At 44.3% G+C, this 25,604-nt stretch overlaps 1 protein-coding gene across 4 annotated transcripts in view; it reads right to left on the reverse strand.

Moving 5' to 3' along the window:
- Positions 1–18,449: 18,449 nt before the first annotated feature.
- The window catches only part of MDM1 (Mdm1 nuclear protein), a 51,227-nt gene continuing 44,072 nt past the window's right edge, over positions 18,450–25,604 (reverse strand). For all 4 annotated transcript variants that reach the window (XM_030215430.1, XM_030215428.1, XM_030215429.1 and 1 more), the window contains one exon: positions 18,450–24,280. In XM_030215430.1, coding sequence (XP_030071290.1) covers positions 24,168–24,280 — 113 coding nt within the window. In that variant the 3' untranslated portion in view covers positions 18,450–24,167. The remainder of the gene's footprint in view (positions 24,281–25,604) is intronic.

Genomic DNA, 25,604 nt, shown 5'->3' on the forward strand with positions numbered 1-25,604 from the left:
CCATAATCCAGTATTACCTGTAGTCACAGTTTTGTGAATGTGATCTGAACTTATTTACAAAACTTACATTCCACAAGATAAACTAATTTGGAAACTCTCTCTGGATTACAAACTTGAGCAGATATAATAAAGCCTAGAGACCCTAACAAAAAAATATATAATTAAAATAAGCAATCAAAACTGACAAACAAAAATAGAATCATAAAGAGGGGCATTTTCGATAAGGATGTTCAAATGGCAAAATAAACGTGTGTCAGAAAACATCTAAAAACGCAAGTCCATAGTGGAAGAAAAACTAACCCCCCTCCCCCCTGTTTACTAAAGCCGCGCTAGCGCCGACACAGTCCATTCACTTTGAATGGGCTGTGTTGGCATTGCCACACGGCTTAGAAAACAGGAGGGCAAATGTTTTCCGATATTCAAAAATACACAAAAAAAAATCATTTTGAAAGAGGATGCATTGAGTCATAGACGTTCAGAGACAAACATTTCCACCAACCGAAAATACACTATGCAAAATATGCAACAGTGGTACTGGCCCTTGCGTCGAGGACATTCCCTCCATGTACATTTTTTCAGATTGCCCACTTCCCCTCTGTTCTGGGTGCCATAGATTGTGCCCTTATGTCGAGGACATTCCCTCCATGTACATTTTATCAGATTGCCCACTTCCCCTCTGTTCTGGGTGCCATAGATTGTACGCATGTGGCCACCTGCAGCCAGTGAGGTAGAATACAGAAATCAAAAAGTCCTACCACTCCCTCGACATGCAGGTTGTCTGTAATGCAGTGCTGGAAATGTGTGCCAACTTTCCTGGATCCCGCCATGATTCCTATGTCCTTTCGTGCTCTGGCATCCACGACGCCTTTTAGAGTGGAGAAATCAGAGGACAATGGCTACTAGGTGAGGAGCATCCTACAACCTTCTAATCATTGACTAGATCTCTCTCTTTGCTTCACATCTGTGTGGCCAGTGTGGTCCCAGTGGTGTGGAGGATGACACCGAAAAAAACACTTGTAGGAACTGCCAACTCACACCAAAAGGTGTATGTACCTTCTCTAACATCTTCTCTCCTCTCCTCAATATGTGTGACCATGGCTATCCCATCAGGAGCTGGCTAACCCCTGTTGTGAACTCCCAGAGGTCAGAGAAGGTCAAGTTCAACATGGCCCAAAGAGAGACCCGGGCCTTTTGAAGACCAGACTCTGTGCCTACACAGCTCTGGGGACCAGCATGTGTACAAGCCAGCCAAGGTCTGTGAAATCTTCACTGCAGAACCAGAGGGACAGGTCAGGGACGATACCAACAGTGAGGATGAGAGACCAGAGGATAGGCCTCTTCAGTTTGGAACACAGACAGCTGGGGTGGGGGGAGGGGAATAATATTGAGATCTATAAAATCCTGAGTGGGGTAGAACGGGTGAAAATGAATTGATTTTTCACTCTTTCAAAAAGTACAAACACCTGGGGACACTCAATGAAATTACATGGAAATACTTTCAAAAATAGGAGGAAATATTTTTTCACTGAAAAAATAATTACGCTCTGGAACTCGTTGCCAGAGGATGTAACAGTGGTTAGCGTATCTGGGTTGAAAAAAAAAAAAAAAGTTTGGCCAAGATCCTGGAGGAAACGTCCGTAGTCTGTTATTGAGATGGACATGGAGGAAGCCACTGCTTGCAATGGGATTGTTAACATGGAATGCTGTTGCTATTTCGGTTTCTGCCAGGTACTTATGACCTGAAAGCAGGATACTGGGTTAAATGGACTATTAGTCTGACGCAGTATGGCTATCCTTATGCCACCTTACCAGGCACATCGGAAAGCACAGCAAGTCCAGAATAACAATCCAAACGCATTTTTTGTGAATAAGGTTAGAATATTTACTATAAACGTGTATTTCGGTGACAATTCCCCTCCTCCCACATCTTCCCTCCCCCCTCCACCCATTGTGCTGTACAGGGATAAAACAACAATAAATGGCCCCATCTTTCCCCCTTCCCTTCCCCCCATTGTGACATACAGTGGTAAAAAAACAATGTGACCTCACCTTCCCCCCCCCCCCCTCCCCGCAAACTACAACATTCTGTATGGCGCTGCAGCATCTCAGGTCAGGCCCAATCCCAAAACTGGAATCTAGCATCACATCTGCCAACACCTCAAAAGCCAACATCCTATTGTGATGTGGATTACATGAAAGAAAAAGTGAGGAATGTGTGAGGTAAAACCTGGAATTCAAGTCCAGAAAGCAACAGCCCCAGAAGCAACATGTCCCACAAAGTCCTGGAGAGAAAGGTAGAGCCCAAGTGACCTCATCAATGTTTCCCCTTTCCCAGCTTCGGCCACAGGTGGTCTGGCCACTGTCTCTGCCATGAGGGAGGGCTGGAGGAGCCCTCCCCAGCGCAGGAGGCTTCCCTATTCTCAGGGCCGCCGAGAGGGGGGGCAGGGGGGGGGGCAAAATTCCCCGAGCCAGGCCGCCGGCGCTGCAGTCCCCAGTCTCACCTGCCTGCCTCCATGGCTCCGGGCCCCCTTCATTCAAAGCAGCAGTCGCAGATCGCCTCTCTTCTGGCCTTCCCTCCCTGTGTCCCGCCCTCGTCTGATGTAACTTCCAGTTTCCGCGAGGGCGGGACACAGGGAGGGAAGGCCAGAAGAGAGGCGATCTGCGACTGCTGCTTTGAATGAAGGGGGCCTGGAGCCATGGAGGCAGGCAGGTGAGACCGCGGACTGCAGCGACGGGGGGGGGGGGGGGCGGCCCTGCCCATTCTAAGAGGCATTGCTATGCAGGGGAGGAAGTAACCTAGTAGTTAGAACACTTGATTTATTCAGGAGTGGTCAGTTCAAATCCCAGCACTGGTTCCTGTCACCTTGAACGAGTCACCTTACCCTGCACAGTTGATCAATGCAATCAGGAATATAACTTGTGCACAGTACCCTGCTTACCTTTTGTACTTCCATCTCTGGGGAAGTAGGCCTGAGCATTATAACTTGCATTCAAACACTCCCAGGCCCTCCTGTATTTCAGGTATGATCTTTTCCTGTGGCCTAGGAGGATAAAATAAAACACTTTTTCTTGGTTAGGAACAGCCTGGCCAATAGCAGGGTGTCCTGAGCTGAGAAGTTCCGCTGCCGACGTCCAGCCTCCATTTTTCTCACTGTCCTCGCGTGCATAAAACATCATGACATCATTACACACCAACATCAAATCAGCATTGAAAGATCAGCACAGATACGTTTAGCAATTCTATGAACAGAGTGGAGAGATGTGGTAGCCGTGTTAGTCTACTCTTAAGGTTACATAGTAACATAGTAACATAGTAGATGACGGCAGATAAAGACCTGCATGGTCCATCCAGTCTGCCCATGACAAACTCATATGTGTATACCTTACCTTGAATTTGTACCTGTCCTTTTCAGGGCACAGACCATATAAGTCTGCCCAGCAGTATTTCCCGCCTCCCAGCCACCAGTCCCGCCTCCCATCACCGGCTCTGGTACAGACCGTATAAGTCTGCCCACCCCTATCCTCGCCTCCCAACCACCACCCCCTCTTCCCCTCAACTGCTCCGCCACCCAATTTCAGCTAAGCTTCTGAGGATATATTCCCTCTGCACAGGATTCCTCTATGCATATCCCACGCATGTTTGAACTCCGTTACCGTTTTCATCTCCACCACCTCCCGCGGGAGGGCATTCCAAGCGTCCACCACCCTCTCTGTGAAAAAATACTTCCTGACATCTTTCCTGAGTCTGCCCCCCTTCAATCTCATTTCATGTCCTCTCGTTCTACCGCCTTCCCATCTCCGGAAAAGGTGCGTTTGCGGATTAATACCTTTCAAATATTTGAACGTCTGTATCATATCACCCCTGTTCCTCCTTTCCTCCAGGGTGTACATGTTCAGGTCAGCAAGCCTTTCTTTATACGTCTTGGAACGTAAATCCCATACCATCCTCGTAGCTTTTCTTTGCACCGCTTCCATTTTTTTAACATCCTTCGCAAGATACGGCCTCCAAAACTGAACACAATACTCCAGGTGGGGCCTCACCAACGTCTTATACAGGGGCATTAAAACCTCCTTTCTTCTGCTGGTCACTCCTCTCTCTATACAGCCTAGCAATCTTCTAGCTACTGCCACCGCCTTGTCGCACTGTTTCGTCGCCTTCAGGTCCTCAGATACTATCACCCCAAGATCCCTCTCCCCTTCCGTGCCTATCAGACTCTCCCTGCCTAACACATACGTCTCCCTTGGATTTCTCCTCCCCAAGTGCATCACTTTACATTTCTTCGCATTGAATTTTAATTGCCAAACCTTAGACCATTCTTCTAGCTTCTTCAGATCTTTTTTCATGTTTTCCACACCCTCCGGGGTGTCCACTCTGTTGGAAATCTTGGTGTCATCCGCAAAAAGGCAAACCTTACCTTGTAACCCCTCGGCAATGTCACTCACAAATATATTGAACAGAATGGGCCCCAGCACCGATCCCTGAGGCACTCCACTACTCACCTTTCCTTCCTCCGAGCGAACTCCATTTACTACCACCCTCTGGCGTCTGTCCGTCAACCAGTTCCTAATCCAGTTCACCACTTCGGGTCCTATCTTCAGGCCGTCTAGTTTATTTAAGAGCCTCCTGTGGGGAACCGTGTCAAAAGCCTTGCTGAAATCTAAGTAGATGACGTCCATAGCACGTCCTTGATTTAATTCTCCCGTCACCCAGTCAAAGAATTCAATGAGATTCGTTTGGCACGATTTCCCTTTGGTGAAACCATGTTGTCTCGGATCCTGCAACTTATTGGTTTCCAGGAAATTCACTATCCTTTCCTTCAGCATGGCTTCCATTACTTTTCCAATAACCGAAGTGAGGCTTACCGGCCTGTAGTTTCCAGCTTCTTCCCTATCCCCACTTTTGTGAAGAGGGACCACCTCCGCCGTTCTCCAATCCCTCGGAACCTCTCCCGTCTCCAAGGATCTATTAAACAAGTCTTTAAGAGGACCCGCCAGAACCTCTCTGAGCTCCCTCAGTACTCTGGGGTGGATCCCGTCCGGCCCCATGGCTTTGTCCACCTTCAGCTTTCCAAGTTGTTGATACACACTCTCTTCCGTGAATGGCGCTCTATCCACCTCCTTCTCAGGTGTACTTTTGCCAGTCCCTCTCGGTCCTTCCCCAGGGTTTTCATCAGTGAAAACAGAACAAAAGTATCTATTTAGCAAATTGGCTTTTTCTTCATCATTTTCTACATAGCGTTTTGATGTTTCTTTTAGTCTCACAATTCCCTTTATAGTCTTTCTCCTTTCACTAATATACCTGAAGAAGTTTTTGTCTCCCCTCCTTACATTTCTAGCCATTTGTTCTTCCGCTTGCGCCTTCGCCAGACGTACCTCTCTCTTGGCTTCTTTCAGTTTCATCCGGTATTCCTCCCCGTGTTCCTCCTCTTGAGATTTTCTATATTTCTGGAACGCTAACTCTTTAATCTTTATTTTCTCAGCCACTTGCTTTGAGAACCATATCGGTTTCCTTTTTCTCTTGCTTTTATTTACTCTCCTTACATAAAGGTCTGTGGCCCTGTTTATGACTTCTTTTAGCGTGGACCACTGTCCTTCCACTTCTCGTATGTCCTCCCAGCCCATTAGCTCCTTCCTCAGGTATTCTCCCATTTTGTTAAAGTCAGCTCGCTTGAAATCGAGGACTTTGAGTTTAGAGTGGCCGCCATCCACATGAGCCGTTACATCAAAACAAACTGTTTGATGGTCACTGTTTCCCAGGTGTGCAGCCACTCGGACATTTGACACACTATCCCCATTCGTGAGCACCAGATCCAACGTGGCTCCCTCCCTCGTGGGTTCGTTCACCATTTGTCTGAGCAGAGCACTTTGGAAAGCATCCACAATCTCTCTACTTCTTTCCGATTTTGCAGACGGAACCTTCCAATCTACATCCGGCAGATTAAAATCTCCCAACAACAGCACCTCTCTTTTCTTCCCCAACTTTTGAATATCAGCAATCAGATCTTTATCTAGTTCTTCCAATTGTGTCGGGGGTCTATAGACAACACCCACGTGGACCAAGGTTCTATCCTCTCTTTTTAAGGTGATCCATATTGCTTCTTCCTTTCCCCAGTTCCCTGTCATTTCAGTCGCTGCGATATCATTTCTGACATACAGAGCTACTCCTCCACCTATACGTCCCTCTCTATCCTTCCTAAAAAGATTATAGCCTGGTATGTTTACATCCCATTCATGGGAACCATTGAGCCATGTCTCTGTGACTGCAACTATGTCCAAGTTAGACTCCAAAATCAGGGCTTGAAGGTCAGGAATTTTCTTGCTTAGACTGTGAGCATTTGTGGTCATCGCTTTCCATGTACATTTCCTAGTATGTGTTTTGGTTTTAGTGATTTGTGAGGGTGTTTTCTCTTTGGGTACCTTCTCATATTTTTGTTCCCTCTTCCTTGCTTTTTCTTCTTTTTCCACTTTAGTTTTATTTTCAGGAACATCAGAGTGCTGTAGAGGTTATCAATAGAAATAAAACATGGAAAAGAAAATAAGATGATCCCTTTTTTATTGGACATAACTTAATACATTTCTTGATTAGCTTTCGAAGGTTGCCCTTCTTCGTCAGATCGGGTTCTACATGGAACGTTGCTACTCTTTGAGATTCTGCTGTGGAATCTTGTCACTCTTTAGCATTCCGGAATCTTGCTATTCTTTGGGGTTCTACATGTAGAGAGGTGTTGTAGCCGTGTTAGTCCACTCTTAAGGTTATCAATAGAAATCAAACAAAATAAAACATGGAAAAGAAAATAAGATGATACCTTCTTTATTAGACATGAATCATCAAAAAATGTATTGAGTTATGTCCAATTTAAAAAAGGTATCGTCTTATTTTCATTTCCATGTTTAATTTTGATCTATTTCTATTGATAAACAGAGTGGAAATTTAGGCAGATTCTAGGACAAATTCTACTATTTTGTCACTCTCTTATCACCATGCATCTCTTCCCCCCCCACTTCTCTCATCCACCCAGCCCCCCTCCCCATTTCTTACCTAACCCACCCCACCCTCTTCCTGTGAGACTGTCATTGGAATGCTTTTATGTTTCACTTATATATACTATTACTTATGAACATTTGCTTATTTCTGATCTGAAGAAGGATTACCTTCGAAAGCTAATCAAAAAATGTATTAAGTTAGTCCAGTAAAAAGGTATCATCTTGTTTTCTCTGTTTATTTTATTTCTATTTATTAGCTTTAAAAGTGGACTAACATGGCTACCACATCACTCTATAAAGGACACAGAAACCGGCTAGGCGTATTCTGTACAGAAATTTAGGCAAGTTATATACACAGCACAGAAACTGTCACTAGGCATAATTCTGTAAACAGCACATAGCGGCTATTTTTTTCCCACATCAATTTTTCAGCACCATTTACAGAATCTGGCCCCTATATGTGTAGAAGTCCTAGATGTTTGTGCAACGTGCTAGTGTAACATTCGGAGTTCAATTCAAGATCTGTTACAGTTTCACTTCCTCTTTGGTCCAAACTTCAGCCTGTTCAATTTGTTCCAGAGGCGTAGCCAGACTCGGTATTTTGGATGGACCCAGAGGTAAATTGGATGGGCCCTTCCAAACGCACGTGCCCCCTCCCCTCAACCACACACCACAAGTATCTTCCTGGAGATATTTTTTTAAGAACATAAGGAGGTTTTTTTTTCACCAACCCCACATCTTCTCCCTCTTCTCTGCAGCGTCCTGGCATCTGCGCTCCTGTCTCTGAACTCCGTCCCTCTCCAATGTTGGTACAGGTGTCCTCGGCACCTGTAGCGATTCATTTTCGCTGCATGCACTGGCCCCGCAGGCTTCCATCTGCCATGTCCTGCCCTCGCTGACATCATTGCCTGTTTCATGTCCAGCAGAATGCAGCAGATGGAATCCTGCGGGGCTGGGCACAAGAAGCAAGAATGAATCGCTGCAGGCACCAAGGACACATGTACTGACACTGGGAAGGGGTTCAGAGACCAGAGTGCAGATGCCTGGACACTGCGGAGGAGAGGGGGCATGAGAGCAGTGTGGCGCTGCAGCTGGGTGGGCCTGAGCCAAGATTGGGTGTGTCTGTGCCCACCCAGGCCCACCCGTAACTACGCCACTGATTTGTTCATGAGTCTCTTCTGAGAAACCCTGTCAAATGGTCTGCTGAAATCCAAATAGACCAAACTAGATCCAGTTCTCTGGTCACCCAGACAAAGAAATCAAATTCATTTTACATGATTTTCCTTGGATAAAATGTATTTTTTCAACTTTATAGCCCAGAATGGGTTACATGATTACATCCATAATAAAAACATGATGCCTTGGATCTTATCGGAACTATTATTTAATGTGTTTTTGACGCCACTCTGTGCTTTAGTGCACGAGATGCAGGTTGAATTTAAACTGTATGCGGATGATATACAGTTCCCCCCCCCCCCCCCCCCCCCCCCCCCCCCCATAGCTGAGAATTTTTCTGTTAGAAGGGAGAATTTGGACAAGTATTTAAGAAAGGTCAATGGATACGAGCAAACTATTTAACTCTGAATTTATCAAAGATTGAAATGATGCTTGTAACAAGGTCAACTATTGATATATAGATCATATACCTGTTGTTTTTTGAAGGGATCAGATCCCCATTAAGAATCAGATTTTGAATTTGGGAGTTATTGATTCAAAGTTGACAATGCAAGCACAAGTCTGTAGATTGGAACAGTCATGGTTTTCTTTTTCAGTTAAAGGTTTTGAGCGAGTTGAAACCGTTATTACCGAAGTAAGATTTTCAGATTGTGGTTCAAAAATAGACTACTGTAACAGCCTTTTACTGGGGATTTCAGAAGCCAGAATTCATGCATTGCAGGTAGTACAGCATGATAAAGTACGCATGATTTTTGGTTTGGGCCATTCTGAGTCTGTTACGGGTGCAAAGAAAGCTCTTCACTGGCTACCAATTGCTTATAGAGTACATGATTCAGTTCCTGCTTATCTCAAGAAGGTGTTGGGGCTACACAAGCATTAGGTTCTGAAATAAACAGCGACTGATTTCTCCATCTTTCAGATGCTTGCATTCTTCAGTTACAGTGAAGGCAACATTATCTCATACTGACCCTATTGGGTGGAATAAATTACCTTTGAGGCTTCATTTGTTGCAGAAGTTTGATATTTTCAAGAAACAGTTAAGTGCATTTTTATTTGCACAGGGCATATTTTAGGATTTAACTCAGTATGTACTTTGTGCATTTTATGAGGAATGTTTATATTATATATGTTTTTTGTGTTTGTTTGAATTATTGTATTTTATAACCTGCCTAGCTAATAAATGTTTTAAAATCAATCTTGGACCTTGGAACTGTGAGTTTTTCTGGGCAAACCCACTGAGAATGGGAGAAAAGCATTATTTCTTTAACCAAAACTATGTTAATTTGTATTTACTCTTCAGTAGAGGAGTGTGGTAGCCGTGTTAGTCCACTCTTAAGGTTATCAATAGAAATCAAACAAAATAAAACATGGAAAAGAAAATAAGATGATACCTTTTTTATTGGACATAACTTAATACATTTCTTGATTAGCTTTCGAAGGTTGCCCTTCTTCGTCAGATCAGGTTCTACATGGAATGCTGCTACTCTTTGAGATTCTGCCTGGAATCTTGTCACTCTTTAGCATTCCGAAATCTTGCTGTTCTTTGGGGTTCTGCGTGGAACGTTGCTACTCTTTGAGATTCTGCCTGGAATCTTGCTATTCTTTGGGGTTCTACATGTAGAGAGGTGTGGTAGCTGTGTTAGTACACTCTTAAGGTTATCAATAGAAATCAAACAAAATAAAACATGGAAAAGAAAATAAGATGATACCTTTTTTATTGGACATAACTTAATACATTTCTTGATTAGCTTTCGAAGGTTGCCCTTCTTCGTCAGATCGGAAATAAGCAAATGTGCTAGCTGACAGTGTATATAAGTGAAAACATTCAAGCATTACTATGACAGTCTGACAGGGTGGAAGGATGGGGGTGGGTAGGAGGTATGCATGGGGACATCAAAGCATATCATTGATATTCTAACAGGATGGGTGTGGATAATTGAGGGGTGGGGTGATCAACAGAGACATACAGCTTTATGGTTTATAATGGGCTAGGAACCCCAGGTCCTCGTTGTCCTTTCTGTTGGGTGTTCAAATATTCAATCATTCTGACTTCAAAGGTCTTACGTTCTTGTATGGTTTTAAAGTTACCTTTGAGGATTCTCACTGTGAAGTCACTGTACCACAGGAAAGAATACCATTTCTTTTACTCTCCGTTTTAAACTTATGATACTTGTGACTCTTTCAAGATTGTCGTCTAATTTTTGAACTAATTTTCCTTTTTTTTTTTTTTTTGGAATATTCTTGTTTCACTCTTCCAGGAAACCTTTACTCCACATGGACTACATCTCGAGTCCTGCAATCCACTCAAATGGCACTGGCTTCAGGCTTACAGCGATCCTGTTGGTAAGATAGGTCTCCTCTAGGCTCTATGCAGGAATGAGGAAAATCCCGACCTCCTACTGGCTACAGGTAGCAACTGCATGTACAGTTTCTGCTCTTAAGCATGGCTGCTATAAAAAAAAAAAAAAAACTAGCATTCAACGCAACTTGTTCTATACCCATTTCTCTCAAGTCTTTCAAAAAGGAGAATGCACTATGGAGATATTCTAGGGTTACACTAGGAGGGTCAATGCCTCTTCTTGCTTGCAGACTGGCATCAACATAACTTTCTTGTTATATTCCTATCATGATTCTCTTGGCAAATGTGCATTTAATGGAAGTAGAACATAGTAACATAGTAGATGAAGGCAGAAAAAGACCTGCACGGTCCATCCAGTCTGCCCAACAAGATAACTCGTATGTGCTAATTTTGTGTATACCCTACTTTGATTTGTACCTGTGTTCTTCAGACTAGCCCTGGCATGTCAAAACTCGTGGGTACATCATCTCCAACTTAAATACTACAAATTGCTGATTTATTTACCCAGAATGCCTCACCATAATTGTGCCGCTTAGGATGGAATAGTGGGTGCATTATTATTTTTTTTTTAATTGCCACATACACTCTTGCTTGATTACCCCGAGTTCTTTTCTTTCAATAAAGTTCTTATTGGATCCTAGAGAATTTCTTCTGAAATGCTGGAATTTACTTGTATCACTGGTAAGTGTGTTGTATGACTAAGGTCTGCTTGTACAGCCCAAGTTATTGGCTGATGAAGATCAAGCTAAGAGGCTAGGACTTAAAAAAGTAAGGAGGAAGTGTCTGTGGTTATTGAGGTGAATATGATGCACGCTTCCATGCCTCCTCTAAATCCTTTTTACTTTATATGGGTTAATAAGTCATATAAATGGTTCATTGTCGAGAATAATAAACCACTTGGACTTTCTACTGATTTGGAAACCGTAACGGCACGCCATTGCTGCTGCATTTATGAGACTGTGCGGAGGTGCTGCACATAAGGATGAAATAGTCTTTATGCATGCTTTCTGAATTTATCTTGTCCATGTTGCTTTAAATAAAATAAATCGGCCTTGGTCTTTTTTTTGATAGTATTTCAAAACTCTTGACTTCTGCTCCATCCTAGCAATAACAGAACCTTGATAACATGTGCACTTTAGATTTAAGAACTGTCATCGTGATGCCAGAATAATTTACAGCACTGATAATTCAGAAGATATTACAATGCAGAGAAAATTAGAATGTAGGTTTCACTCCCATATCCTTTTACTTTCTTTTCATATAAAGGTTTACCGATAAAGAATTTATTTATTTACCACATATATGTTGAGTACATAAGTGCTGCCACACTGAGACAGACTGGATGAAAAAATACTCACGTAGAACCCTGAGTTAAATAAACAAATGAATTATGCCAATCACAGGACATTCTAGTTGTCTCCATAGGGAGAGAAAGTCTTAAGACGCCAAAAAAAAAAAAAAATAATAATAATCTGAGCCAGGTCCTCCGACTGTGAACTTGTACACTTCAGTTTTGAACTGATCTGGGTAAGGGAGCAGAGCGCTCAAAAATTAAATACATGTATAATTAGGTTACTGGGGAGGTACAAATTTTGCTCTTGAAACTAATGGGTGTTAAAGGCATACAAAGTCCTTGACAATTGTCCAATAAGAGCACACGACTTGGGGTTTATTAGGGGAACATACGTAGCCAGAACTCTGTTCCCCTGGTTCATATGGACTGAGATAATTGGGGGTGACCTCTGAACTTTTCCAGGTCAAAACCTAGAGTGCAGAGCCTCTGGGAACAGGGAAAAATTGGTTGCTGTAACTTAGACTCCCACTGGAAAAAGCCTGAGCTAGATTTCAATAACAATCAAGACCTAAAATATATATTTTGAGACTAGGGTAGCAGGGAACCATAAGTTGTCGCCCCCACTCCAACATATCAGTTTGGATGAAATCTAAGCACGCTGTCTTGTTTGTTTTTGAGTTGGCCAATCTCATCGAACCTGGTACTCTGGTGGTTAAATTCTCTGGGAAGTCCATGCTGGCTTGCTAAGGAGATAGGTTTGTATCCTACTATTATAACATCCAAAAACAAATTTCATTTCAAAGTGGTTTACAATTTACATTGTGGTTGAGTTACAATAGTGTTGTGCAATGTGGTTATTCAGAGTTTTTGAACAGATATTTATCTTTGAAGAGGAGAAGGTTAAGAGTCATGGAACTCCTCAGGTCAATCATGCCACCAAGGAACTTATAGACTGTTTACAGGAGCTATCAAACTTCAGCGCCATATAACAGTTACTGTACAAGAGCCCACATGTAACATATGATAATTCACAAGTTGCACACACTACTATGTATACCTGTGGTGTTTTAATAAACTTCTAAATCATTGCTTAGATGACAAAATATCTAACAGTGCCGCTACCAGCACAAAAAACTGAAGTTCACTCATTCTCTCTCAACATAAAAAAGGAGAGTTGATAAGTGCATACTCAAACAGCCATGCATATAGACATGGGAGACTCAATGGGAAGATACGTGGGAAAGTGCATTGATGAGTGATATTCAGTGTATAGGATATATATTCGTGAGCTTCTTGACTTCTAGGCATTCTATACCTGTTCTGGTGCTATGGCAGGCTGGGTGGAGGGAGAGGAGGGGTACAAGTGTAAACTTTCTCCTCCAATCTTTGCCACAGCCATGGCAGACCTGCTCTTCTGGCATCAGCTAGGGTTAAGTCACTGGTGGCACTTCCCTACCACTTACCAAGGCAACTGTATCTCTTTCAGAATTTGGGAGCAGAGCCTGGCTCCCCCCAGCACCCACAAATTATTGTTTCTTCTACTACTGCAAAACAGATGCATGGACCCTCGCCACCAGGTACCATCACCTAAGTGCAGAGGTTCTCAATGCAGTCCTCAGGAAACTCCCAGCAAATCAGGCTTTCAGGATACCCACAATGAATATGCATGAAGCTGTGACCTAACATGAAACATGCCTAAGGAAAGATATTTTGCAAGTTTAAAAAGAAGTCTACTCTGCAGACCTGTCTGGTTTCATTAAGGAATTAGAATAAACAAAATTGTGCAGCACCAGTATGAAATATCACATCTTGGACGGGGATTATGAAACAAAAGGGGAAAGGGAAATGGGACTCGATATACCGCCTTTCTGTGGTATTTTGCAACTACATTCAAAGCGGTTTACATATATTCAGGTACTTATTTTGTACCAGGGGCAATGGAGGGTTAAGTGACTTGCCCAGAGTCACAAGGAGCTGCAGTGGGAATCGAACCCAGTTCCCCAGGATCAAAGTCCACTGCACTAACCACTAGGCTACTCCTCCACTCATTCCACCAATAAGAGCCAACCTCATCAGTGATGTCACAATGGCTTCATTGCCCAATACTTGGCTCACTTCTGATATTGTGATGTCATAAGGGAAAGAGGGAAAGGGAAATGGGACTTTATATACTGCCTTTCTGAGGTATTTTGCAACTACATTCAAAGCGGTTTACATATATTCAGGTACTTATTTTGTACCAGGGACGATGGAGGGTTAAGTGACTTGCCCAGAGTCAGCTGCAGTGGGACTTGAACTCAGTTCCCCAGGATCAAAGTCCACTGCACTAACCACTAGGCTACTCCTCCACTCATTCCACCAATAAGAGCCAACCTCATCAGTGATGTCACAATGGCTTGATTGCCCGATACAGTTCCCCAGGATCAAATCCACTGCACTAACCACTAGGCTACTCCTCCACTCATTCCACCAATAAGAGCCAACCTCATCAGTGATGTCACAATGGCTTGATTGCCCGATACAGTTCCCCAGGATCAAATCCACTGCACTAACCACTAGGCTACTCCTCCACTCATTCCACCAATAAGAGCCAACCACATCAGTGATGTCACAATGGCTTGATTGCCCGATACAGTTCCCCAGGATCAAATCCACTGCACTAACCACTAGGCTACTCCTCCACTGGATGTACCAATTTTTCCTCTCAGCATTGGTTCCTTATTACACAACTGTGGCTCAGCAAACCACACAATGGAATTATGTTCCTGTTCAGCATATGTGATGACCAAAGCTAAGGGAAGGGTAGGGGGGAAAGTGTTACTCAATGTTGTGCACTACATTCCTAAGCATATGTATTAGTGTTATACGTAAGAGAAGATACCAAACAGGATGCTAAATGTAACATACTGTATATGGTATGTTTTTTTGTATGCAATTTCAAAATGAATACACAGCATTTGTTGAGAAATAAAGAAGTAACATAGTAGATGACGGCAGAAAAGACCTGCACAGTCCATCCAGTCTGTCCAACAAGATAAACTCATATGTGCTACTTTTTGTGTATACACTACCTTGATTTGTACCTGTCCTCTTCAGAGCACAGACCGTATAAGTCTGCCCAGCACTATCCCCGCCTCCCAACCACCAGCCCCGCCTCCCACCACCGGCTCTGGCAGACTGTGTAAGTCTGCCTAACACTATCCCCGCCCCCCAACCACTAGCCCCACCTCCCACCACTGGCTCTGGCATAGACCGTATAAGTCTGCCCAGCACTATCCCCGCCCCCCAACCACCAGCTCTGGCACAGACCATATAAGTCTGCCCAGCACTATCCCCGCCTCCCAACCACCAGCCCCGCCTCCCACCACCGGCTCTGGCAGACTGTATAAGTCTGCCTAGCACTATCCCCGCCTCCCAACCACTAGCCACGCCTCCAAACCACTAGCCCCACCTCCCACACACATTTAATATACACCACAGGAGCACAAATCTCTTAAAAGAAAAGGAAACAAGACTTATGTACCCCAATTTTAAAAGACACAATATTCAGGGGCAGAGTTACTTATAGACGAGTAAGTTTAAAAAAAAAAAAAAAAACTTTGAAGCAAAAGGAGAACAAAGCTTAGTTTGAGCACATTGACATACCTAAAGCAGAGATGGAGAAGAACATGGTCTAAACAACTGGGCCTCTGGGAAACATCAGCAACAGGTGGCTACCAAGTGAAGCGTCACCATAAACGTTCCATCGTTCCTCTCCCACCACCCTTTTCTCCAGCACATTCTCAAGGCTGGTGGGAGAGGAACGATGGAACGTTTATGGTGACGCTGCCTCTGTATACAGAGGTACTGGAGGCTGGTTTGGGAAAATGTACAACACTGACCCAAGACAAGAACTCATAGCAGGGGTGGGACCCAGGGGAGTTGCTTATCTTCTGACACTGGCAGCTAAGATGGGAATAGCTAGGACATGGAAAGACGAGAGAGGCCCATCCTGATCAACACGGTGGGGGTTAATTAAGAAAATAAGGACATATGGCAAACTTACAAGGGATTTACAAGAGGGGTGGGGGGGGGGGGGAACATGATAAACTTTGGGCATCAGTAGAGGAATAGGCTAACCACTGCATACACTAACATGGGAATTATCCTGTAGATGGATTGTGTGGTACTGGGGAAATTTGTGGAGATAGTGGTATATTCATACCTTTCTAGAATTATGTTGGAAAACATTGGTTATCTGTTGGTGGGTAGGGTAGGGTAGGGTAGTTGAGTGGTTATATGTCTATTCAGCAGAATCATTTCATCTACTGCGGGAGTCAGTCAACAGATCAGTCACTGTTCTGGATCTGCTGAAATGCACTGGTTCCAGAGCTTTGAGGCATGCTTGCAACTCTGTTTTATGTGCGTTTAGATTGATATTTCATCTTCAGAAGTATATACACCTTAAGCTACCTGGAATCAGATATGGTATTTATAGTCTATATAGACAGAACTACAAAAACATGTTTCAATAAAATGTTATTACAAAATTGAGATGGCTCAAAAAATATATACGTTTGCCCAGGAAATTTATCTGAATTGGGTAAAACTATCCTCAGAGACATCTACTTCAGCAAACAAATCAACATTAGTCCCACCTGAGGTGCCTATTCATAAGCTGCTATTTAGAAAGGAGTGAAGAAAACAAGAGAAGGCATCTGGAGTAGTCGGTTGCTTTCTATAAGGACAGAGTCCCCCTGCCTATGAAGCGGAAATCTCATTCTGTTTTCCATAAATGGAGGCCAGATTGAGCCAGTGGCGTAGCAAGGAGGGCTGCCACCCGGGGCGGTTCGCCGTTGCCCCCCCCCCCCCCCCCCCCCCCCCCGGGTGCAGTACGATGACACCCCCCCTCAGCGCATCAACACCCCCCCCCCCCCCGACCCAGTGCCTACCCTCCTCAGCTGAGCACCCTACCTTTAAAGAAATTTCGGAAGCCGTGGAGAGGCGAGGCGCAGCGCCTCACGCCTGCAAGTAAAAGAAGCGAGGATTGTCATCGGGCCTTCCCTCACGCTATCTGTCCCGCCCTTGCGGAAATAGGAAGTTGTGTCAGTGGAGGGCGTGAGGGAAGGCCCGATGACGATCCACGCTTCCTTTACTTGCAGGAGCGAGGCGCTGCGCCTCGCCTCTCCACGGCTTCTGAAATTTCTTTAAAGGTAGGGTGCTCAGCTGGTTGGAGGGAGCTAAGAAGGGTAGGCACTGGGTCGGGGGGGTGTCATCTTGCTGCACCCGGGAGGGAGAGCTGGCAGGGAGCACCCCCCCTCCCGAGCTGACACCCGGGGCGGACTGCCCCTCCCGCCCCCCCCCTTTGCTACGCCACTGGATTGAGGACAACCTGGATTCTGCTGAATAGGGAAGTAAATTTAATTCACAATTTTACAAGGTCATAAGCAAACTGAATGCTCAGGGCTTACAGTCTGGAAAGGTTATTCCAGGCCACAAAACCAAAAAGCTCTTCACCCTGTAGGTCTTCAGTTTTGATACTCATGTTTGTTACATTTGTACCCTGCGCTTTCCCCACTCATGGCAGGCTCAATGCGGCTTACATGGGGCAATGGAGGGTTAAGTGACTTGCCCAGAGTCACAAGGAGCTGCCTGTGCCTGAAGTGGGAATCGAACTCAGTTCCTCAGGACCAAAGTCCACCACCCTAACCACTAGGCCACTCCTCCACTGTTGCTACTATTTGAGATTCTACATGGAATGTTGCTATTCCACTAGCAACATTCCATGTAGAAGTCAGCCCTTGCAGATCACCAACGTGGCCGCGCAGGCTTCTGCGAGTCTGACGTCCTGCACGTACGTCAGACTCACAGAAACAGAAGCCTGCGCAGCCTTCTACATGGAATGTTGCTAGTGGAATAGCAACATTCCATGTAGAATCTCCAATAGTATCTATTTTATTTTTGTTCCATTTGTACCCTGCGCTTTCCCACTCATGGCATGCTCAATGCGGCTTACATGGGGCAATGGAGGGTTAAGTGACTTGCCCAGAGTCACAAGGAGCTGCCTGTGCCTGAAGTGGGAATCGAACTCAGTTCCTCAGTTCCCCAGGACCAAAGTCCACCACCCTAACCACTAGGCCACTCCTCCACTGTTGCTACTATTTGAGATTCTACATGGAATGTTGCTATTCCACTAGCAACATTCCATGTAGAAGTCGGCCCTTGCAGATCACCAATGTGGCCGCGTAGGCTTCTGCTTCTGTACGTACGTGCAGGACGTCAGACTCACAGAAACAGAAGCCTGCGCAGCCTTCTACATGGAATGTTGCTAGTGGAATAGGAACATTCCATGTAGAATCTCCAATAGTAGCAACATTCCATGTAGAATCTCCAATAGTAGCAACATTCCATGTAGAATCTCCAATAGTATCTATTTTATGTTTGTTACATTTGTACCCTGCGCTTTCCCACTCATGGCAGGCTCAATGCGGCTTACATGGGGCAATGGAGGGTTAAGTGACTTGCCCAGAGTCACAAGGAGCTGCCTGTGCCGGGAATCGAACTCAGTTCCTCATCAATACTAGTCCCAAAGACTGAGAAAAATGCCCCACAAAGTGGCACAGAATAAACAGTAAGACTGGAGCCAAGGCTGGCGAGTTGGCTGTAAGAGGGTTGTATTTATCTTGCTCAATGTTATAGCACAGTAGTAAACATGTGATACATATCTCAGTGTCAAAAACCACACAAGCTATTTATGGGAGAAAATGCTAAATGAGGATGTGTCAGACAGAAAAATATTCTGTGCAGACTACAGAAATGTCCGCTCCTAGTTCTTCAAGACTAGATTCTTTATCAATGTGTGACTCGAATCCCTTAGCGTTAAAGCAAAAGTAATTTTACAGCAAAACCTTTTATTTTAAAAAATGTGTACAACACTTCAGATTCTTTAGGGTAAAAATTATTCAAAAAATTTGTATACTTTTTTTTTTTTTTTACAAAGTTATTAACCTACAATAGGTAAAAATACATTTACTTTCCACAGATACGTGAATGCAGAATTTCAGAGACAAGCAATCTAAATCACATTTACTTCTAGCGGTGACAACAAATCTCATTACTCACACAGAAAAGTTGGCAAACCCAAAAGGCATGCGATTTAATCTGAATGCATATCTTAATATTAACACACAATATTTTTCAAACAAATAAACCAGAAATCTGATAGCTGAATCTTTTTTCTTTTCTGTAATGAAAAAAAACTTCTGCACCAGAACATACATGATTCAAAACAAAAAGTCTATTTTTGTTTATTTCACATTCATTTCCTCAGCAGGCCGTATCTAGTCTGAAGCTCCGCTACATGGTTTCATTTCAGAATGGGCATTAGGTGACAAAAAGTTTGGGAATCATGCAAGTTCAAGCAATAAAGCAAAGTTACTTACCTGTAGCAGCTATTCTCCAAGGACAATAAGCTAATTATTCTCACATGTGGGTGCTGTCTTTTAAGAGTTTGAGGCTCTGAGATCTATCTTGTACTGGACAGCCCAGTTCCACATTCCGACGGCCTCCTGACACAGAGGGTAGCATCCTATACTCCCCTACTTGCTAACATAATACACTGCAACCTGATTGTTCGTTTGGATGAGCACAATTTGGATCAGCAACCAATCTCTGAAAGCCTTTAGTGTGTTCCAAATTGCCCAGAGCTCCAGGAGGTTGATCTGTAAACCCATTTCCTGGCTTAACCATGAGACCCTGAGTGCGAAGCCTGTCTAGATGAGCTTCCCACCCCTGGTTGGATGCATCCGTCGTAAACAGCTTCTGGGGCTGAGGCATTTGGAACGGTAGACCCAAGGTCAAACTGGATTGAATCGTCCACCAGAGGAGAGATTGAGCTAGCTCTGGGGTTACTTAATGACATCCACTAGGTTCCCCGAGGCCAGGGTCCACTGGGCAGTTTCATATGGAGAAATGCAATGGAAGTGACATGTACAGTGGAGGCCATGTGGCCCAACAACCTCAACATCTGGAGGGCCATGACCTGCCGGCTCTGCTGCAAACCTGAGCAGCAATGGCAACGACGGTGGCTCACCTGTGTTGGAGGGGAATACGCTTGTGCTTGAACCATGTCTAGCAGGGATACTATGAACTCCAATTGCTGAACTGGTGGTAGATGGGTCTTGGGGTAGTTGATAACTAACTCCAGTAGCTCCATCATCTGAATATTTCCCTATAGACTCCCGAGTACCCTCCTTTGATGTGAACTTTTACCAAACAATTGTCCAGGTAAGGAAACACATGAACCCCTAGACTACACAGCGACAATGCAACTACTGCTAGACACTTGATGAACACCCTGGGGGCTGACACAAGGCCAAACGGTAGAATGCTATACTGGAAGTGTTGTGCCCCCACCTAGAACTGAAGATACTTCCTGTGGCCTGGAAGTATCAGGGTGTGAGTATAGCCAATCTTGTGCCTCAATCATGGGAAGAATGGAGCCCAGGGAAACCATCCTGAACTTTTCTTTGACCAGGTATTTGTTCAGGGCACTTAGGTTTAGGATGGGATGCATCTCCCCCCCCCCCCAGTCTTTTATTGGCACAATAAAATCCCTTCCCTTCTTTCTTTGGGAATAGGTTCGACCACATGAGCCTTGAGATGGGCGGAGAGTTCCTCTACATGTACTTCTTTGTATGGAGAGCTGAGATTAAGTTGCACTCGGTGGGCAATTTGGTGGTATTTTTCTCCAGTGCAGAGCGTAACTGAGATGGACTATTTGTAGAACCCACCGGACAGAGGTTACAAGGGTCTACCTTTCTTGGAAAAAAAACTCAGTCTCCCTCATACTGGAAGGTCATCCAAAATAGTCACTATAACGGTGGCTATGCTCTCTTACAGCCAGTCAAAAGCAAATGCTGTTGACAAGAACGAGCGGCTGGAGATGAACAGGTTGAGTGGGGCGAGGAAAAGGGAGTGTACCTATGCCTTTGAGAGTAGTAGGTCCCTCATTTCAACTTGTCAGAAAATCTCCTAGAGAAGGAAGGCACATAAGATGCCCAGCAGGATAGGGTATCAATGGTATCAGTATGCTTTTTGATCAGATGAGTGACCTCTTCCACATCTTATGCCCAAACAAATTCAGTGCCTGGGGCAGCCGAGACAAAGTCCTTGGAACTCCTGGCTCGAATGAGCACAGATTCAACCACTGAGGAGTGTGGCCTATCTGATACAAGGTGTCAATTTTGGGGGGCATAACTGGGATAGACAGAGGGAACTTCCAGTTCTTCACCTGAACATCACATAGAATCTTGTGAAGATGAGAAGTCAAAGCCTCTCTTGGATGAGAGTCGTAGGCCAGAACCTCAAACATCTCAGCCCTGGGCTCATCCTCCACATCTCCTTAACAAAAGTAGGGAAGGAGAGACTCTCAGGCAGAGATTTATGTCTCTCTTCAGTAGGAGATAGGAGGAGTCCTATGGAATTCCATCAGACCTCCGAGAAGTACCTTGGATCAACAGATTCCCATGAACTGTCCGAATTGGAATCAGCAAAATACTCCGCGTGGGAGGGCCAAGTCCAAGCTTGCCTCGGACGAGAGGAACCATGTCCATGCCTGGAATAGTGCCGAAATGCAGGTTTGGCCCTAGACTCTGGTGAAGCTTCCTCCACATGTTAATGTGGTACCCACATGGGTAGGTGTCAACACCGATGCCCCATGTGACACCAGCATCGGTGACCGCGCTACAGGATGATAGTCCCACGAGGCAGATAAAGTCATGGCTGGCACAAGCGCCTGCAGTGCTGACAAGACACTGCGCCTGAAGAAGCCCCACCAAGTGCTCTTGGAGCATGACCCAGATCCGCTCATCAAGGGCCGATATCAGTAAAGGCTGGGGCGCCGGTTCGGAGACAACCTGCAGAGTTGTTGGTGACATAGCAGAAACTGGGTCCCGGTTACCTGGAGACCGGCGTAAAGGCACTTCTTCAACAGAGGGGTGCACTCTTCTCGATGCAAGCACTTCTCGAGTCCCAAGCTCTTGGTACCATGCATCGAGGGGGATTGATACTTGTGCTTCTTGGCCCTCGCCCGATGCTGAACATGGTTATCCCTGGGTGTTGAGGATGACATTGAATCCACATGCCTCCTTGGTGTCAGGTCTGATGTCGACCAGTCCCGGGGGGCCCTGCACAGTGGCCGGCGCTGAGGCACGTGGAGACCCACTCAATGCGTGCCCACTCCTAGTGTCAGACTCAGGTCTGGCAACCATGGGGATAGATGCTTCCGATGCCAGTGCAGAGGCCAAGGCAGATACCGATGTTGACAAGTCAGACCTGGCTCCAAAAATCTTCTCTTTTTGAGCCTTTCTAGGTTTCTGGGTTCTTTTCTGCATATGCAAACAAAGAAAACAGTTTAAATGGTTATCATTTGGCCCCAAACACTGGATACACTAGGAATGAGTTTCAGTTCCAGAGATGGTCCTACTTGCACTGGGTACAGTGCTTAAAGCCACTGGGAACCTTAGATGACATGGAAGGAAAAATGGCTGAAAGCAAAATCAAACAGCTCAGTGAGGTGAGGGAAAAAGGGACAAGCTCACCAGAAAAAAGAAATGTTGATGCCAGTCAGTCAGTGCTCAGGTCTAAGGCAGCCTTCAGAGCGGAAAAATAATGCAAAAATTTAAAAAGTGGGGGAAAAAAATTAATAAAAGACATAGGAAGGGAAAACTTGGTAAAAGGAGTAAATAAGGACAAAATCCCACGAGGGAAGGCACTTTACAGGCAAAAAAAAAAACAAATGCGCTGAAGAGAACCATTAACAGACGTGACCTCAAAGGAAAACTACGCTAGGTAGCGTTTCTGTACCGGGCTCTGTGGATAACGTCACCCACATGTGAGATTAATATAGCCTGCTTGTCCTCAGAGAACAACAGTTCCTAAAGCAAAAGCCCTTCTGCCGTGAGCAGCAGGGTTTCAGGATACACAATTCTACAGACTGGATGTGAAAAAAAGTCAAGAGGGATCATCAACCAGCAATTTTACAGAGAACAATTTTCAAGTTTATTTAGCGATGACTCTGAACCGCCCTCACTCAAATCTGGCTAGAACTACATGTTTTAGTAAGACTGAGGGAAACCGTTCTGGGTGGGGTAGGAAAGGAATTAAGGTAGGGTTGGGGAAACCATCTACACACATAGCTTTCCAGCAAGCTGTTCACTTGCCAGCTAAATAATGTAGATCCTTTACAGCCATGGGGAAACTACATGCAGAATGGCTCATCAAAACTAGGTACAAGGCTTTTAACAGTGGACTTGTATGTAGATAAACTAGGTCTGATTCAGCCAGCAGTGGTGAGCGTTTTGCTCACCGCCAAGTGAATTATTCTTGGATATTCAAAGCCAGGCCTGTCCAGTCTTCAGCTTTGAACAGCCGGTTATTTTTGAGCCGGCTGACACACAGCCACTTAAGTCAACATTCAGCACTTAAGTGGCCATGGGGTAGTGCGTAAAAATAGGACAGACTTTTATGCAGTTCCATTTACGGGCTAAACCTGGCACTTAAGGGCTGAATATCAGCATTTAAGCGGCCAAAGTGTCGACTCCTCCCCCAACATATCCAGCCTTGAGTGAGGCAAAACTTACCAGGTAGTTGTGACTTAGCCAGTTAAATGCCGCTGAAAATTAGCAGCTAGGCCCAAACAAGCAATTTAACTGGTCAGCAGCCAGCTAAATCACTTTAACTGTCGGCCGGACTGTGAATGGGTAAAGATTTATTTAAAAAAATGGGCAGGGCTTCTTTTCCCCTCTCTTTTTAAGACTTTGTATGTTTATTGATTTTAAGAAATAAACAGGCACAAAACCAGGAACAAGAAGTAACAAGGATCAACGTTAGAAATCTTAACCAGAAATCACATGAGAGCAGTTGGCGAGGGAATTTTTCTTCAGAATATAGCCCAGCCAATAAAAAAATCTGTCTACATGTGCTCGCCAGGCTAAGTTCTCAAGTGCATTATTTCTTTCTTGCTGCAGTTTCCAATGCCTGCAGCTACACCCGAATTCAAACAACTGTATCAACCCTTTACTCCAAGGGATGCTGTTTCCTAAAGTAGAAAAGTCTTTACAAATTCTTTAAGCTAATACATATTCCATTCTGCTCTACATTTTACAATTTGTTTTTCATCCAGGAAAAATACATTTGTGAACAGGAGTAAGTAACTGAACTAGAAATATAAAAGCTGAACTCTTCAAAAAGCACACAAACCCCCTGTAATAGCTTCACACCTGAGAACCTGCTTCCAACAGGCTCTTTTATCCATCTCTGCTCCAGATGCTGTACACGGTTGCTTTGATTAGGAAAAGGCCGCACTGTGACGTATTACTTCTTGCCCCAGAAATTTTCTTTCCGTCTCTGAGCGTGTTCCAGAATTTGAGAAGCCAGCGAACTAGAGGCTGCTGAGCGTGCAGAAATTTGTGATAATCTGTCATCATCTGAAGCGCAACAGAAGAAAGAAAATCAAACCCTTCAGTGATACATAAATCACACAGAAGTAGTAAATAAGGCTCTTCTGCACAGTTTTTTTCCTTTTTCAATAAACTCCTGTGTTTTCCTTCAAATTTCACTTCTCTAATACTGACCAGTTTAACACACCAGAGAAAAAGCCTATCTTTAAAGGAGGACATTTTTCAAAGTCATTTCAGCACTTGGTTTTTATACAACGGTCACTCTGTGTAGTGGTAAAAACACGACTAGTACCATTTCGGGTGTACTTCCACCCACTGAAGAGGCATTCCTAGTGGCAGGGTGCGAGCAGGATTTTTGCTGCAGTCATAATCTCTTCAACAAGGCCTACAAAGAGAACCCTTAGCTTAACTTTACTACTCCGCCAAACTACCTAGCTCAGAAAATCATCTTTCTATAACTATCTGCTTAGATCTCTCTTCCTATCTATAAGCTTTTTGCACTACCAATTGTATTTGACATCCTTGAATGGTGACCCCATAACAGGTCTCTGTAAGCTACATTGAGACTGCAAATAGGTGGGATAATGTGGGATACAAATGCAATAAAATAAATAATCCTGACCAGTCTTGTTTTTCATTTGTACTGTTGAAACCGCATAAAACTAGCAGGGATACACCAGATCAATTTTTGGGCCAGAACCAGGAACAGCATGAAGACAGCATTCATAATCCTGATGGAAGGGAAGCCTCAGTCGTTGCTCAACAGCACCACCTAACAACCACATACAGGAGCTACAACTGTGAAACTGAAAAATCGGTGGATCCCTTCATAAAGGAAGTTAGTAAATCTCTATAAATAAATGATAACCCCTGATTGAAGGCTATCACCATGATGATGGGCCTAAGTAAGGGAAAGGGAAATAAAATAGTCGTGCATGATGGGTCATGGTAGAAGTTCCCAGCCCCAATGCTGACCAAGTAAAACAAAGTAGGGGAAATTTTGGCAGAACTTATCTTCTCTTGTGAAGTTCTCCTATTTAAAAAAATAAAAAATCTAGAGCAGTCTCCAAAATGTATGAATTTTACAAAATAGTCAATCTTACAAAATGCTTTGCAAAGACTATGTTCAAATTGGCTGAACGTGGGAAGTCTCTAAAATGAAGATCAGTCAGACTCTGTGAGATAAGTACTGCCCAACACAGCCGCTCTTCCGACTTCAGAAGAATTTTACAGGACGCCCTTAAAAAACGCAAACCGAAGTGCCTGGAACGTGTACTTACATAGTACAACAGAGCACACAGAAGGTACAGCTTGGAGTCACTTACTGAGCAATTTTAAAAGGCATTTCCTG

Source organism: Microcaecilia unicolor, chromosome 9 (genome assembly GCF_901765095.1).
Source record: "Microcaecilia unicolor chromosome 9, aMicUni1.1, whole genome shotgun sequence".
NCBI lineage: Eukaryota > Metazoa > Chordata > Amphibia > Gymnophiona > Siphonopidae > Microcaecilia > Microcaecilia unicolor.